The sequence below is a fragment of the Homarus americanus genome, unplaced genomic scaffold (genome assembly GCF_018991925.1).
Source record: "Homarus americanus isolate GMGI-L3 unplaced genomic scaffold, GMGI_Hamer_2.0 scaffold32583, whole genome shotgun sequence".
Lineage (NCBI taxonomy): Eukaryota > Metazoa > Arthropoda > Malacostraca > Decapoda > Nephropidae > Homarus > Homarus americanus.
This window is the reverse complement of record NW_024713129.1, coordinates 24,635,985-24,653,951: the sequence shown is the minus strand read 5'-3', so window position 1 is coordinate 24,653,951 and position 17,967 is coordinate 24,635,985. Positions and strand designations below refer to the sequence as shown.

Here is a 17,967-nt window from a genome sequence, read left to right as displayed (position 1 = left end):
TGTGTGTGTGTGTGTGTGTGTGTGAGGAGAGTAGATGTGTCAGTGAGTGAGGGAAGGAGGTAAGACGCACCCCGTCCCTCACAGTGGTTGAGTGAGGGATATACAGTAATAGTGAGTGAGTGAGAGAGAGTGGGGACGCACCCCCGTCCCTCACAGTGGACCTCACACAGCCGCAGGAGGAAGGGAGGGAAGGAGCCAGGCCCGAGCACATTAATTTACAGAGGCTGGCAGAGACCCGCTGACCATTGTTCGCAAAACGTCTTACTACATCACAGGTCGGAGGGGGGCAACCTGCTGGTGGGCCTGTCTCTCTCTCTCTCCTGTGTGTGTGTGTGTGTGTGTGTGTGTGTGTGTGTGTGTGTGTGTGTGTGTGTGCAGGCGTTGGACAAGGTCATCCACCTGTATATGTTAGTTCTAACTGATAGCTCACTCTTAGGGAAGATTCATCACGAGGTCCACCACCCACTTGACCTCCCACACTCACCCACACATGACGCACCGCACCAGCAGATACACACAAGTGTTCCGAATATACTCTGTGTATCAAAGTTGGTTGTGGCACATGAGTGTACTGAGGATTACTTAACACCATCCCTGTGTGTGGTAATATTCACACGTGTGTTCTGGAGAATAATTGTATGGTAATGTACTAGGGGGAGGGTGGTGCAGGCTGACAGGTGGGGAAGGCAGTAATTACCCCCCCCCTCCCAGTACCGCCTGATAACTTAATACCAGCAGGTACCGTAGGTCTTTACTCACCTGGTCCGTCACGTCGGCGTCCATGGCGGGCACGCGGCCGATGGGTCCCACAGGGAAGTGGTTTTTGAAATTGTTGAAGATGATGCGGAAGTCTGAGAGCACCGGGGCGTTGTCGTTAACGTCCACGACGTGTATCGTCACGGGTATCTCTGACCTCAGATGTTCAGACATGGCGCGAACGTTCAGCTGGTATTTCTTTTTGGGGGATTCGTAGTCGAGGTCAACGCGAGTGACCAGCTCGGCGCGGTCCTCGGAGGGGTGGGCCACCATGCTGAAGTTCTCGGCATCAGGGCCGCCGACGATGCTATACTGGATGCGGGCGTTAGGGCCTGTGTCAGGGTCCTTGGCCCTCACCTCCCCTACGGTCGTCCCTACTGGAGAGTTTTCCGTAATGTACAGCTGGATGCGGTCTGTCTCGAACATTGGGGGGTTGTCGTTGACGTCTTCTATGTCCACCATCACCGTAACCGACGACGACCGCTTGGAGGGGCCGTCGTCCACGGCCAGCACCACCAGAGAGTACTGGTCTTCGGTCTCACGATCTAAGGTGCGGGCCGTCCTCACCACACCTGATGTACCATCCACTGAGAAGGCGCCATTGCCGTCATTTCCGTTTTCGAAGGAATACTCAACTCTGCCGTTGGGTCCTCTGTCGGCGTCACTGGCCTTAATCTGGATGATGGATGTCCCAGACGTGGCGTCCTCCGGGACAGAAGCTCGGTAAGATGGCGCACTGAACACAGGAGCGTTATCGTTCACGTCTACGACGGTGATCTCGACGTCGGTCGTGTCAGAGAGTTGTGGGGTACCGTTGTCGCGGGCGTTAACAGTGAGAAGGTAGCTGCCCTGAGTCTCCCTATCCAGGGGCTTGGTGGTGGTGATGGCGCCCGTGCTAGGGTGGATAACAAACTCCGGGAAGGACTCCCCACTCAGGGTGTAAGTGATGCGAGCGTTCTCTCCGGTGTCGCCGTCAGAAGCTGCCACCATCACCACAGTGCTGCCCTCAGGGGCATCCTCGAATACGGTAGCAGAATATGGTGTGTTCTCAAACTGCGGCGGGAAGGTATTAGCGTCACTAACGTTGACGTAAATGGTAGCAACGTCGTAACGGCCACCGGCGTCAGTAGCTGTCACAGTCAAAATGTACCTTCGTTCTTGCTTAAAGTCTAAAGGCTGGGCCAATGAGACAAGCCCTCGTCCATTCTGCAGGGTGATGGAGAAGCGACCACGCTCGTTACCCGACGTTATGGCGTAGTGGAGTTGTGGATTCTCGTCCTTGTCCGTGGCTGTAACGGTGATGACGGGCGTCCCGGGGTACTCTCTCTCGCTCACCGACACCTCGTAGTTCAAGGGGTCAAAGATAGGGTCGTTGTCGTTTTGGTCCTGAATCTGTAGGATGACGGTGGCGGAGGCTGACTGTGGCGGGTCTCCGTGGTCCCGCACCACCACCGTGAAGGTGTAGTGATGGTTCTCCTCCCTGTCTATTTCTCGTCGGGTCAAAATCCAGCCTGTGGAATCCTCCACCTCTACTGGAAGGTTCTCCCCACCTCCCTCTATATTATACGACAGAAGCGAGTTATCGCCGGCGTCGTTATCGAACGCTTGAACCCGGACGATGGAATAGCCGACTGGAACATTCTCTTGGACTGTCTTCTGAAACAATGGCATAAAAAACCTGGGAACGTTGTCGTTTACGTCCCTCACGTTCACGAGAAGCTGCGTCGTGTTGGATCGCGGAGGTGATCCATTGTCCTGAGCGCGAATCACCAAACTGTACTGGCTGTTGGTCTCGTGATCCAAATGGGACGCCACACGGACCTCTCCGGTCATTCCGTCAATTGTAAAATGTCCCGCTGTGTTGCGGGCAGTTATTGCATACCGCACCTGGCCGTTCTTACCACTGTCATGGTCATTGGCCTGGATGTGGGCGATGACCGGGGAGGTGGCGGCGTTGATGTCCTCGGGCACCTCCACCGTGTAGGTCCGCTCCGTGAACTGCGGGTAATTGTCGTTTTCGTCAAGAATTGTGACGGCGATCTGTGTGGTGGCTGTGAGGCGGTGCTGGGCGGGACCCTGGTCCTCCGCCTGGATGGTGAGCGTGTAGTGAGAGTGTTCCTCACGGTCCAGCATCAGACGGGTCGACAGTTCGCCGGACTTGGGTTCTATGCGGAACGCTTCGTTAGCGCCGGAAGGATTTAAAATGGTATAGCGAAGGTCAGCATTGGGTCCTGTGTCTTCGTCAGTCGCACGTACAGTGAGGACGGTGGAGCCAACATTAGTAGACTCACGGACCGACGTATCGTATTCCTCTTTCTCGAATACTGGTTCATGGTCGTTTGCGTCGTCTACATTGATCTGTAACCTGGTGGTGGCCGAGCGAGGTGGCGACGCCGCCTTGTCTACAGCTTTGACGCGGAAATAATGGACATCGACAAGTTCACGGTCCAGCTTCCTCTTGGTAGTGACAACGCCAGTTGTGGGGTCGATCTCAAACATCCTCTGTGACCGGTCGTCCAGCAGCGCCTCGATGGAGTAGGTGAGTGGTGAATTCACGGGATCCGTAGCCGTCACCGTGGTCACCGTCGTCCCTTTCTCTGACTCTTCTATCACATGCGCCACCTCTAAGTTGCGCTCGAAGTAGGGAGCCGCTGTCTGCATCTGGCGGCGTATACGACGGATGTGTCTCTCGTTGGTGTTGATGGCGTTGTGCAGCACGAGGGACATGTCGTGGTTGTAGGGTTCCGCCACCCCAGGACACCTCAACCTCAGTCCCAGCTTGACCTTTGTTATCCCCGTCAGACAAGTGTCGATAAGGCTGACGAGGTCGCCACCGTGAGTCTCCACAGTTAGGCGATGATCAGATACGGTGTTGTAAACCAGCTTGCAGGCTTGCATCGTCCGTGGCAGCAGGGAGGGGATCCTGAGGATCACCTGAGAGCGTCGTAGACACAGCCTATCAGGGTCGGAAGGGTCGGGGTCGGGTAGGGGCAGAGAGAGCGCCACTGTGTCTATCCAGGACGTAACTTCCCGCTCAAGCAGGGCGGCGTGGTGACGGCACGCCTCGCCCGTCACTACAACGCGTAAGGGCACCGAGGCATAGTCCAGAGGTGCCCCTGGCCTCTCTGACCACGCTTCCAGCCACAAGGTGATAGGGTTGGTATAAAAGGTTCCGGCACAGTCGAGCGGCCGCTTGACCACTACAGCGCCCGTAGTATGGTCCACGTGGAGGAGTCTATGAACGTAACTGGCTGTCCAGCGTGAGTCCAGCTTGTAGCGAGTAGGACCGTCCAGGTTAGCAAGGAAGATCTTATGTCCCACGGGCGTGGTGTCAGGTACAAGCACCATAAACCCCCAGGCTGGCGCCAGCACCGCCACCAACAGTAGTAACCACTCCCACCTCATGCTTACACTCTAAACTACACCACCACTTAATTCACTCGATAATCACATCAACTTGGTGTACCACGCGCGGGCAACTTTTAATCACTGATCTGCAGGTGAGACACTGCAGTAGGAACACCTGGCACTGTATCAAGGGCGTGGTCTGAGAACACAGACACTGGCATCATGAAGAGCGACGCCGCAACACACCCGCCACGCGCACTATCTCACTCCAAACTGTAAGCTGTCTTGAACACGGACTCCGACCCCAACCACACAATGCTCGCTACACTCCCAGCCACGTACTACCAAAGCCCCCCTACACTTAATATACTCATCCATGGCTCTAAATTCATCCAAGAAAACTGGCTACCAGAATAAACTTACAATAAAAGAGGTAAGAATCGTAAAACAACTGGTAAACATTGCGCGTGGCGACCTTTGGCAGTTGAGCAGAAGGTCCAGTCACCGTACAGCCTGATGCCAACAAGTGGGTCGGTATTTTACTCTTCAAAAGTCAGGTTCAACGCTGCCAGTCTGCCACACACTGAACCGAGTTCCTGGTGTAGGTGGTGTGGGTGTAGGTGTACTTATAGGTGGTGGCGTAGGTGTTTGTGTAATTATAGGTGATGGTGTATGTGTGTATGTGGTGTTGTTGTAGGTATGTAGGTGTTGGTGTTTGTGTACATGTGTAGGTGTTTGTGTACATGTGTAGGTGCAGGTGTTCGTGTACGTGTGTAAGTGTTGGTGTTTCTGTACGTGTGTATGTGTGTAAGTGGTGGATATGTATAAACGTTATGGTGTCGTATATATAAGTCATTCATCTATACTACCAATACTAATAATTAAATAAAGAAAAAAAACAATATAAAAATATATAATAAATACACAAAATTATAAATAAAACACAAAAATACAACTATTAATGACTAGATAAATTACCCCCAAAAAAAACCCAGTAGGTTCAATAATACTGTATTTAATTAACTCTAAGGGAAGGGCAAGCCACATTTCCCTACGCTACAAGTCTGGTTAGGTTAGGTTAGGTTAGGTTAGGTTATTGGTTAGGTTTGGTTAGGTTAGGTTAGGATATTGGTTAGGTTACGTTATAGTTTGGGTGAAATTATATATATATATAGATTAGGTTAAGTTACATTAGATCAGGTTTTCGGTTAGGTTAAATTAGGATACAGGTTGGGTAGATTAGGTTAGTTTAGGTTACATGTTAAGTTAGGTTAGTCTTTGTTCCACCACTACATTCTGTATACTACGACAAAAACACTGTGGTTTCCTTGTTATACCTCCGCATTATAGCTTATTTGTTCCACCACTGCATATTCTATCCACTAAAATACCACATAGTCTCTACATAAACACAATGAAATTTCTTTGTCCCGCCACCACATATTCTATACATTAAAACAACACACACTGGCTGGTCGGTTACAAACACTAACAAGTAACATTAGACGGTGGAACTAACGGCTAAGGATTTCTTTACCCATAACAAAGATGGATTAATCTAAGTGGGATTTTAAAACTTATGATAATCCGGGTTTATAACAAAGAGGAAGTTCAAAATAGAGATGAAGTTTAAAAATGGCGGGGGTTGAACACACGAAGGTCGTTTAGTAAAGATAATCTATTAAAAACACCAATATCGAACACGAAGGTAAAAATACGGAGGAATTTTTAAACAAAGAAGAAATTCACGATATAAATGAAGTTTAAAACATACAAGACGTAAAGACGAAGATTAAAAAAAGAAATGAGGTTTAAATCTACGAGAAATTAATTTAGAGAGTTATTTCAGGCATAAATGGAGACAGTGGAGCTATTAGATCATTGTAGCATTGCTTTACTAGCCTGCACCGGACCTTCCTGTATATCATAATTATGTCCATAGCAAATTGATTAAGTTCTTACATCCCGTGACTGGTGAAGGTTTACAATGGAACCTGAGGACCTGAGCATCAAAACAACATATAATCTTACCTGGTAGGATGATGAAGCACTTGTTTTTACGTCTTTATTCGCTTTATTGAACTATCCATGAGTAACTTAACTGCTTCAGTGTATTCTTTATATGTAACAGATATTTTTTGACAAGACCCTACGTGTATATTGTATTGGTAGTACTGGAAGCTCGTACAGACTATAGGAAGGTGCTGTTTTCTGGCGACTGAGCAGCTCCTCCCTCACCCCTCCCCCCCGCCGTTCGTTACACCCGCTATAATCAAATAAATCGAACATTGTTATACACCAGAATATGTTCAACTCACAATCTAAGTATCGTGTTGTAATACTCGATAGGGGGCGGGTGGGGGGGGGATGTTGTGTTTTGTCACGTAGTCCGGCGGCCAAATGGTAAATTCGGACAGGACATTTTGGTTTTCAATTTTTTTTTTGTGTTACTGATCATGTAAAAACGCCTCCAGTCCTAGTGAATGAACAATGACAAGCGTGAACAAGCGCTACTGAACTAGCCTTTGCTTGTTCGTTTGTAAGATCAGGATGCACCTTTACTCGATGTCAACAACACGAGCACAGACCAAAACCAATCCGTGTCCATATCTACGGACCACTAACAGGCCAACGGCATGAATGTATCACTTTCGTATGTACTCGTTTACGGTCGAACGTGCTCGAACCTCCGACCACATAAAGTGAACGAACATTCGCTATTGCTTGTTCGCTCGGTCCGGACGCGCCTTAAGACTAGGTTCTGTACTTCAAAAACTACCAGGTGACATCAGGTCAAACTTGAGAATTTTGAAATATATCCTGATCAATTGACGTGAAAATTATGAAGCACCTTTTGGGGCATAAAGTCCATTGTTTATCGCGATACTATATACTTATCACTAAGTATATTGGATATTTATAAGGAATCACGGAGTCAACTTTATGTTGCAGTTCATAATGTTATAATACTTCACACAAACTAAGCGTCAGTTAAAACACCCACTCCCCCGCCTCCTCGTGGTTCACCAGCCGTGTGTTGTCTACTGGAGGAACTAACTAGCTGAACGAACACGTAATGTATTATATATTTGAAACAACAAATAATAAAGCTAAACATTTTATTTAATCATACTTTGTGTAACATTGTGGAGCACAACAAAATATTATACAGTGCAGTATATTGCAATTGACATAAGCGAAGAATTCAGTTTTATAATTCATGAATAAAAACTTTGATCAGTTTAAATTATATCACCACCTCATCATAAACAATAATTTCTTCATGACAAACAAAATGACAAACTTTCTTATGTTAATAGTTTTGTAACACTTACTTTATACTCTTACTTTTATTGCACCATTAAAACCATTATATCATATATTGTCAAGGAGATAGGTAGAAATTACCATTGAATAATTATATATTTGCCGTCAAGACAGGATACTGACTGTCTGTCCTCGTGTTTCACCTTAACACAACCCGTGTTGTATTACTTCTCACTTATCAGATTAATGTATATCAACTCTACTATATAATATGTATATACTTATAATATAATATAATATAATATAATATAATATAATATAATATAATATAATATAATATAATATAATATAATATAATATAATATAATATAATATAATATAATATAATATAATATAATATAATATAATATAATATAATATAATATAATATAATATAATATAATATAATATAATATAATATAATATAATATATAATATAATATAATATAATATAATATATAATAAAATATAATAAATAAGAAGTGATAACCGTGGTAACATTGTGATATGTTCTTACTACCACCATGTTATGTGTACTATTCCAGATGTTACTAAATGTTACATAATACTTCCTTGAGATAAATGTACAGTATATATCAGGTGCCGCTAAGAGAGCTCAGGCTCTCAATAGGCTCAGTCTTGTCAATATTATTATTATTATTATTATCCACTCTGTATATGTATTTATCTGGCAAAATAAACTGTTTCAGTATCATTAACATCTACTGCTAAATTGCATTATAATGATGTCATCATCCATACGTCTTGTGTGGTACAGTAAACTGCATCATGCCACACAACGTAAACACCTAGAAAAAGTGCAAAAGAGGGCATGCAAGATTATTCTCTCCCCTTCCTACTCCACATATCAAGAAGCGCTCAACACACTGACCCTTTCGACTCTCACTGACCATCACCACGACCTCATCTGCAAATTTGGTAAGAAGCTTCTACACTATCCTCGAAACCGGCTCCTACTACCACCTGAGATCCCTAGCCCGAGAATTGCTGTTCGACACCACAACCGCATCCAGCCCATACGTGCACAAACTGATCGCTATAAGAACAGCCCAGTCCCAACCATTGTAAAAATGATCAATAACTTGTAATAAACCAGTGTATTCACTCCCAGTCAATCCTACTTCTTGCACTGTCACTATGTTGAAATGAACTGTAGTTTGAGCTTTTCCCTATCTAGTTATTATATATATCTTATTTGTATCACTTATGTCACTTGTATATTATTTGTAATTCGAAACCCATTCCCCAAATATGTAACTGTATATTTTCAGCCTTCTGGCTGCCAAGCTCTCTCAATAAACCGTTAATTATTATTATTATTATTATTATTATTATTATTATTACACGCACGATGCTTGGCACTGTTGTAACCACACCGGGATGATACACAAGGTGTTTCGCCCCCACACCCGCACTTGATGGAGCACTAGTTGATGAAAGGGGCACTTTTCCGGGAGAGTGATCGGCAAAAGTGATCTGTTTGACTAATATTTCTTCCATCCAAGTTTCTCAGCGTCAAGTCTCGGGATCGGCATTCTTCAGAGTGCACCACACAGCGGCTTGATGGTGTGCACGTTTAACATTTTACATATAAGCTTAACTAGTTGGTGATAGCGACCATAGTTTCCGTATTGATGTAAATACCCTTTGCCAGGTTTTGCTGCCCACACACTCAGTCAAGATTTCGCCATTGCATCACAGATCATTATTTTGCCCATAGCATGCTGCCATGAATGCTGTTGCTTGTTTAATCAATGTTGCCACTGTTGCATCTTACTAATCCAGAAGAAACAAAGAATACTCACTTCTTAGAACTTTTAGTGCAGTGCCTTTTCCAATACTGAAACAGCAAACAACAGTGTAGCATCCAGACTGAACATAAAAGGCAAGGACTTCTGGTATGATGTCCCTAAGGTTCTTTACAGCCTCACCAATATCCTCAACAACTCGTTCTTTGGTCGGGGCTTCCATCGTCACCAACACCTGCAGACCATCCGCTAGGTAGTAACACAATGGAATGTCGATGTCCGTGTCATCCAATAACACTAATTCCTCTTAGTCTCACATGTGATGTATTATCATATTGTCTGCTCCTTTGTGTGTTGTATTATCATATTGTCTGCTCCTTTGTGTGTTGTATTATCATATTGTCTGCTCCTTTGTGTGTTGTATTATCATATTGTCTGCTCCTTTGTGTGTTGTATTATCATATTGTCTGCTCCTTTGTGTGTTGTATTATCATATATTATCATATTGTCTGCTCCTTTGTGTGTTGTATTATCATATTGTCTGCTCCTTTGTGTGTTGTATTATCATATTGTCTGCTCCTTTGTGTGTTGTATTATCATATTGTCTGCTCCTTTGTGTGTTGTATTATCATATTGTCTGCTCCTTTGTGTGTTGTATTATCATATTGTCTGCTCCTTTGTGTGTTGTATTATCATATTGTCTGCTCCTTTGTGTGTTGTATTATCATATTGTCTGCTCCTTTGTGTGTTGTATTATCATATTGTCTGCTCCTTTGTGTGTTGTGTCCAAGTCTCGTTTGAAGGTAATGACACCACCATTACTTCTCTCTACTGGTGTTTTATGTTGCCTTGTGATGATGACTTGTAATTCTGTAACACGTCTCGATGGACTGTCTCATCTCACATCTCAGTACACACGATGTCTATTGGTCACTTCTTGTTTTCGGTAACATTCGAGACTACTTTTTGTGGTGGTAGTTAAGTATTTGTCTTCAGCTGATATACTCGGCTGGCTTCACTAGTTCTTCTATATCTTGTTGTATTTTCAGAGCTGTACTCATAGTGCCGATCAAACACAAGGTACATGTCTCCTGTTTGCAGCTTCCTTTTGATACGTATTCTGAAATTGTTCACAAAGTGTTTAACCATGCCGCCCACGGGCCAGTGTACAGCAGGGTCGACCCATCGATAACTGTGTGTGTCATCCTTCTTGATACTTCAATTTGTAGTATTTTTTAAGACCGATTTTGCTCTCGAAGTTCTCATATCTCCCGCCTCTGTCAACATGGAGATAGGAACAGGTGCCAACTTACGTACGAGATCCTTAATGTCAACTTCCCGTAAACTGGCCTGAAGTCTTTATTACTCTCGAGTCAATAAGGTCAAACAAACACTCTCGTCTCCAACCAGTACATTTGTGTTTTTTTTGTCACTGCCACAGTCAAAATTCTCTTGTAGATCACACGAAGAAAATTTATCGGTTATTTACTTTCACATTCAGACATCTAATTTTTTTCCCCAATTGTAATGTCATCTTGGACGTTGACTGACAATGGACTGAATCTGCTGCTGGCAAAGTTCACTATACCCTCGGGATGCTTCTCCGGGTCAGGGGAATCAAAACACATGTCTAGTTTGTGTTGATGTCTTCACTATCGGGTGTATCATTCGAGATTCATCCTTGACCTTCCTCTGTATGGCTATTTTTAACACTGTTCATATTGTCATGAATCATAACATCACCTAACAATACATTATAACATAATTCTACCAGATTCTTCAGAAGTGAAACATAAACGATATTCATATACGAGTACAGTACATAACTTATATTAACATTTATATGTTTTTACGATCCAGCGGTAATGAAAAGATAGAAGATAAATCCACGTTTTGTGACACTGTTGGTCTACAGCCGCTACACCACACACGACTGTCGTCACCTTGTAGGTATTTGTTTTAATCACCTCCAGCTTGTGTTGCCTCAGTGTAATTATTACCCCATTATTATATACTAATGAAAAGCTGATATATAAAAATAGGTGAATTATTTAATTTCGAGCATCAAAATCAATTGACTGGCAACCAGTCGCCAACAAGAATAAAATTACCCTGTTAAGTACGTAATTGCTTTCTCAGCACAACGTAATGGGTGTTTAAACAGCCTCCTGATGTCTGTATTTACAATGACTTCGTGTTTATGTTTCCAAAATTCCTTGTGGAAGATACAGGACTAATCCAAACATAGATATACTGTAGACACCATCGTTTTTAACCCGATTATTCTTGACTACGTCCGCTTTGATATTTTCCTCAACTGACCCACAATAAGGATGACCTGTAATATTTTCCTCAACTGACCCACAATAAGGATGACCTGTAATATTTTCCTCAACTGACCCACAATAAGGATGACCTGTAATAACTTTGGCGACATGAAATTTTACCAAGAACCTACACCATCCTCCAACCATGTCTCATCAACACTCATGTTTTAGTATTTCACAGTTACCTCTGTACGGCCGGTCTCCAGTGTTTCCTACAAGATCAGTGAAGAGAGGGTGTGTGGGGAGGGTGTGTGTGGGGAGGGTGTGTGTGGTGAGGGTGTGTGTGGTGAGGGTGTGTGTGGGGAGGGTGTGTGGGGAGGGGGACCAGGTGATATATGACACATTCTTTCATCCTTAAGAATTAATCAACAGAATAATCCTCGCCAGACAACTATTTCATCTTCAACAACAGACAAGACGAGGGAGCAATATATCGTCATTTCATTCACAACCAGGATGTTTTTTTTTTCCTTTACAATAGAAAGTTATTTATACAACACAAGGAGCGTCTTAAAACACATAAGGTAACTGCCGCTGGGTGAAGGCGCTATATTCCTGCCTTTTCAACAGATAATCATAATTTCCAAGAGAGGAAAGTTGTTTGATAAATTACCATGACAGTGAGTGAGGGCGTATAACCTGTTCTCCCGGTGATTAATGGCTCTCGGTTCCAATAAAAGTATAAGGTGTGATATTAATTTATATTCCATCACCCCAGTTGTTGATATGTTTGGAGGGGTGTTGATGGATGTCGTATTTAACACACGCACACACACGCACGCACGCACACGCACGCACGCACGCACACACACACGCGCACACACACACGCACGTAAATTTAAGGACCTCTGTGGGTGAAACAATACAACGCACCCTCTCCCCTTCCCCAGCCATCCCATTAATGGTGACACAGCTAAACAAACTAATAATCCTTTTACAGCTTTGTGCCAGACGCTCCCCAGCTTGACACTGCCAGTCTCTCGGCTTACCTACCAGCCCCCTCACCTACTGACTTAGTGCAAGAACTTGAAGTAGCAATTTAGCGAATAGACAAACTCAGGATCAAGTGCTCCACCACTCACTGACCTACCAATGAAGGAGTTCTCCTCGAATTATACAAACCCCTCTGCTATTATCAACACTTCTATCAGACAAGCAAGATACCCAGCTGACTGGAAGACTTCATATGTTTCACCAGTGGCCAAGTTAACGAACCCAGAGTCCTTAAACTAGTTACGGCCCATTGTCATTATCGCTATACCCAGCTTAATCTGCGATAGCTCTTTATTTCACTGGGTTTATGCGGACATTGAAGGTACCATAGATCCTCAACAATTCGGTAACAAGAAAACTTCTTCCACTACCCACTGGCTTGTCAGTTTTCTTGATTTCATATAACCCATCCTAGAAAAACGTAAGAAATTTTTGGCTGCCGCCTTGATTGATTTCACCTAGGCATTCAACCTTGTCAGTCACAACTTAATTATTGTATAAAAAAAATCAACCGTGTGTACCGGAGGAGACTCTTACCATGGCTCACAGACTGCCTTAGTGACCGACGCCAATTTGTACGCTTCCTAGGGGCTGTGTCTACCCTTCAGTCACTCAATTGTGGCGTCCCCCAAGACACTACGATGGTACCGGTCTGCTTCCTTATCCTCATCAACGATGCTCTGAAAGACTCCCGCTCGCTGAAAATATATCGACGACTCCACCGTTGGCATCAGTATAAACAATTCGATTCCCAACTCCAGTGCCCTCCAGAATATATTGAAGTGTCTGCAAAACTCGGCCACCATCAACCGTGACACCATCAGTCATACCAAGTCCATGGTTATGTACACTCTCCCAAAAAAGTATGGGCCCCTTTTCTCATCGATACAGTGTGTCACAATGGACTAATATTTCTGATCACTAATTGTGATTCCTGCATTATGTTGGTAGGCCTACTTTCTTAGTATCAGTGAAGTTGCCAGTTATTATATCTGGCAGTTGTTGTAATTATGGTGAATCATTGTGGTCCATCTTTAGTAGAATAATATAATGATATTAATGGAGCGAAAAGGGACACACAGGTCAGGACTCGTTACGTCGCCAATTTTTATAAGCTCTTATTTCGTTTGCTGTGGAGGTGGTGTGTGGATTAGTGGATTCTGTTATTGACCCGACCTGATGTTTTGTAAGGTCACCCTGTGTATAAAAAGCTCTCTCAGTCCCTCTAAATTCAGATACCCAAGGGAGCAGAACAAAGATAAAACACTAATAGGAAAGATGAAGCGATCTGGTTGAGCCCATATTCTCTCTACTCCTTCTGTATTTCAATTTCACCACTTTTTCTTCAACCCCTAATAATCTTCTTTCACCTCATAACTAATGACTCCGTTCCGTTTAAATTCAGTTGCCTCTGAACATGTCTTGAATAAAGACGAAAGCTAAGGTGCTCCATGGTTTCCCTTTTTCCTGCGTGATTTCATCGAGGCTTATCTTGTCGACGTTTCCATTGTGGATCTCTCTCTCTCTCTCTCTCTCTCTCTCTCTCTCTCTCTCTCTCTCTCTCTCTCTCTCTCTCTCTCTCTATATATATATATAAAGCTTAAAAATAAAACTCTATAATTTAACATAATCCTAAAAACGAGGAGAGGTGAGGGAGGGAGGGAGGGAGGGAGGGAGGGAGAACCACAAAACAACACACTGTACAGCCTGGTGAACTTGATAGTCTCCAGAACCCGGTGAGGCGAGGTATTGGTGAGTTACGATGTGCCTCATCATCCCTCTGTGAGGGGGAGGCTCCTCCCTTATATTATGTCCTCCTCAAATTCTCTGCAGCTAAATGCTAAAAAAAAGGAATTATATCTCTTGAGGTTGTAATGAGGCGTGAGGTATGGCAGGTGATGCTGTAGGTTAGATACATCTGTTGAGTCTAGGGTCGAGTTTGGTTAAATTAACTAGATGAGAACATCACTGTAGCTTTTGTCTCTAAATATAACTAATGATCTTTTGGTTTACACACACACGTACTATAACTATTACTTTGCTGTCACTCGGAATCGAATATGACGATCATCCAGCTATGATACTATGATATGACTTATTAGGGATGTCGCCTTCATTGGTGAGTTTTGAGATGATTAAAGAGGCCGATACGGGACCGGCAGAGTCATTCACACGAGTTGCACATGTGGAGGGCTACATTGAGTGCGGGAGGGGAAGTGGCACTTGTCTGCCTCGGTTTGCAGTCGGGCTAACTCGAAAGTATTGACACCTTCCATTGTGGTGCTCCTTCAAACGTTAAGATGTGGAGTAATCGACTCCTAGGTGAGGGGGTCGATTTGGTACTTTTTTCAGGTTTGTCATAAGACTATCTTTATACCTTTTCAGTTGCCCGCCTGCGTTATGTTTACTATTCATTAGGTGCACTGTAAAGTAGCAGCTTTGGCAGTCTACTGTCGTCCATGCGGATAACATGGCCAGTCCAACGTAGTTGTTCATGGATAATGGTTGCCTCGATGCTCTTACAGTTGGTGTCAGCGGATATACTGGCATTTGTTCTCTTGTCTTCCCAGCGAACATGGAACGTAAACTATGTTAGTGAAAGTTTTCAAGTGCATTGAGGTGTCTCCTGTATGTGACCCATGTCTCACTGCCATATAGCAGGGTGGGGAGCACCACTGCTCGATATACGTGCAGCTTTGTAGATAATTTAAGTTCCCTATAGTTGAAGACACAGTTTCGAAGTCAGCTAAAGGCTTGAGATGCACATCTGATCCGATGCTGAATTTCTTCATCGATGTCCATGGTGGTGGACAGGTGGGAGCCGAGATACCGAAAGTGGGTAACATTAGAGAGGGTAGTACCGTTAAGCTGGATGGATGGCGGAGGGGTGTCTGAACCAGGGGCAAGTTGAAAGAGAATCTGAGTCTTACGTACATTCACCTCAAGGCCGAAGTGTGCATACGCATCTGCGTAGGTGTTCAGGATCTCCTGTAGATGGCGTTCAGTGTGAGCAACAAGAGTGAGGTCGTCTGCATACTGAAGTTCAGCAATGGAAGCTGCCGACACCTTTGTTCTTGCCTGGAGTCGTCTTATGTTGAAAAGGCCCTTCATCCGGTACTCGATGTCCACCCCGCCGGCTAAATTGGCACTGGCACAAATAAGGAAGGCAGCCAAGAAAATGGAAGAGAGATGGTACCAGTACACACACTTCTTTAACCCCCATTTGGATGTGGAAGAACTCAGACTGGGTGCCATTGTGCAGGACACTGCCGTTCATGCCATCGTGGAGTTGCCTCAAAATGGCGTTGAATTTTGGTGGGCAGCCAAAACGGGAGGGTCCACCAGAGGGCTTCCCTGTTGACCGAGTCGAAGGCCTTGGTTAGGTCGATGAAACCCATGTACAGGTCACGACACTGGTCTCTGCACTTTTCCTGTATTTGGCGGGCAGCAAAGATCATGTCAGTGGTGCCACGTGATGGTCTAAGGCCTCATTGAGATTCTGGGAGGAAGTTTTCCGTCTCAGGAAGAAGTCTGTTTCGGAGGACTTGGGCGATAATTTTGCCAGCTACGGACAGCAGCGAGAACCTCGGTAGTTGCCTCAGTCTGACTGGTCTCCCTTGTTCTTATAAATATTGACGATGGAGGCGTCTTTAAGAGCTTGGAGATTTCCTCCTTTTCCCATATATTCTCCAGGAGAGAGTGGAGACGGCTGGTAAGCAGAGGTCCTCCTGCTTTATACACCTCGGCTGGGATTCCATCAGGCCCTGAGGTTTTGTGATTTTTCATCTGTTTGATGGCAGTAACTACATCATCCAGGGAAGGAGGATAGCCGAGCTGGGTCAGCTCTGGATGCTGAGGGACCTGGTGGGTAGTCAGGACATCCACATCGGTGTTTCGGTTGAGCAGTGAATGGTAGTGCTCCTTCCAGTGCTGAAGGAGGCCTTCAACGTCTTTAATTGTGGAGTTACCGTCAGATGAGAGGATGGGGGCTGCACCATGAGTGATTGGCCCATAAAATATTTTTGTGGAATTGGATTCGCGCATCTTGTGCTTATCTGCAAATTTATATGTTTCACATGCTTTATTTTTAAACCAGTCGTTCTTTAGATTGCAAAGTTCCCGCTGGGCCGCTGCTTTCTTCTTGTGGGAGGTATCAGCTTTGGTCCGGGACTGAGGGCTGTTCTGCCAGTCAGTTAACGCAGTACGTTTATCATCGGTGAGTACATTGATTGCTGGGTCATTTTCATCAAACCAGTCCTGGTGTATTCCTTCGATCTGGTAGAGGGTCTCCCTGTAGGGTTTTGCCATGACAGTGTCGGGAATACTTCATTCAGCACTGGGATTTGGGTTGTTTGCTGTTGGGTTGTTTATCAGCCCATGTTCGAGCTGCTTTGAGAGCATGAGCTTCCAGTGGATCCTCCAGACGCTTAGTGTTAAAACCTCTTCTGAGCTCTTGCTGCCTTCGCCTTTTTGGGGCGACGTGAAGTGAGAGCTTGGCTCTGACGAGCCGATGATCAGTGTCGCAGTCGTCAAAGCCACGCATGGCTCGGGTAATGTGGACATCTCGGCGATCTCTTTCTCTGACAATGATGTAGTGTCAATGAGATGCCAGTGTTTGGATCGTGGGTATTGCCACGAATACTTGAACTTGTCGGACAGCCTAAACAAGGTATTGGTGATAGTGAGGTTGTGTTCAGCACACTTGCTGAGGAAGAATAGGCCGTTGGGATATACACTTGCCTAGTCCATTTCTCCATATGCTTCCCTGCCAAATGTCAGCATCTCTGTCAATTTTGGCATTAAGTCGCCAAGGAGCATAACCTTGTCTTCTCTGGGGATAGAGGTTTGCACTCTGTCAAGGTCAGTGTAAAAGGCCTCCTTGATGTCATGCTCTGCATCCAGTGTTGGGGCGTACGCACTGATGAAAAAGACATGATGTGAGTGATTCAGTGGGACTCGAAGCGTCAGGAGGCGCTCGTTGATCCCAATAGGCATTTCAGTTAGTCTGTGTAGGATGCGTTGGCGGATAGCAAAGCCAATTCCATAACTGCAGTTTCTCACCGCAGCAGGCTTTTCCCGGAAGGTATAGCAAGCCCCCTGTTCTGTGAGTTGACCCTCACCTGGGAGCCGGGACTCACTAGTGGCTGCTATGTCGATGTTATACCTAGCCAGCTCTCTTCTCACAAAAGCGGTTCTTCTTTCAGGGCGCTCATTTGAGCCAGTATTCAAAAGGGTGCTGACATTCCATGCAGCGACCATAAGAGGTTGTATAGTTTGTTTTTGTTTGGATCTGTGATTTTGATTGTGTTTTCGACCGCATAAAGATGAACTTCCTGGGTGCGGTTGCCCAGTCAGGATGTTTTTTTTTAGGCAGGCTATATTGTTTAGGGCACCTTTTCTAGCCCCCTCCCCATGTGGGGTGAGCAGAGTGGCTCCTCGAAAGGGCTGATCAATCACACAGACGGGGC

General features: G+C 44.8%; 1 protein-coding gene across 1 annotated transcript; it reads right to left on the bottom strand.

Moving 5' to 3' along the window:
* Window positions 1-759: 759 nt before the first annotated feature.
* On the bottom strand, window positions 760-4,365 carry LOC121869576 (protocadherin-like wing polarity protein stan; the record flags this gene model as incomplete). The annotated part of the gene is given in 1 exon segment (XM_042371005.1): window positions 760-4,365. A coding segment is annotated over 1 exon segment (3,402 nt), but the record flags the coding sequence as incomplete, so codon positions are not given.
* Window positions 4,366-17,967: the final 13,602 nt, after the last annotated feature.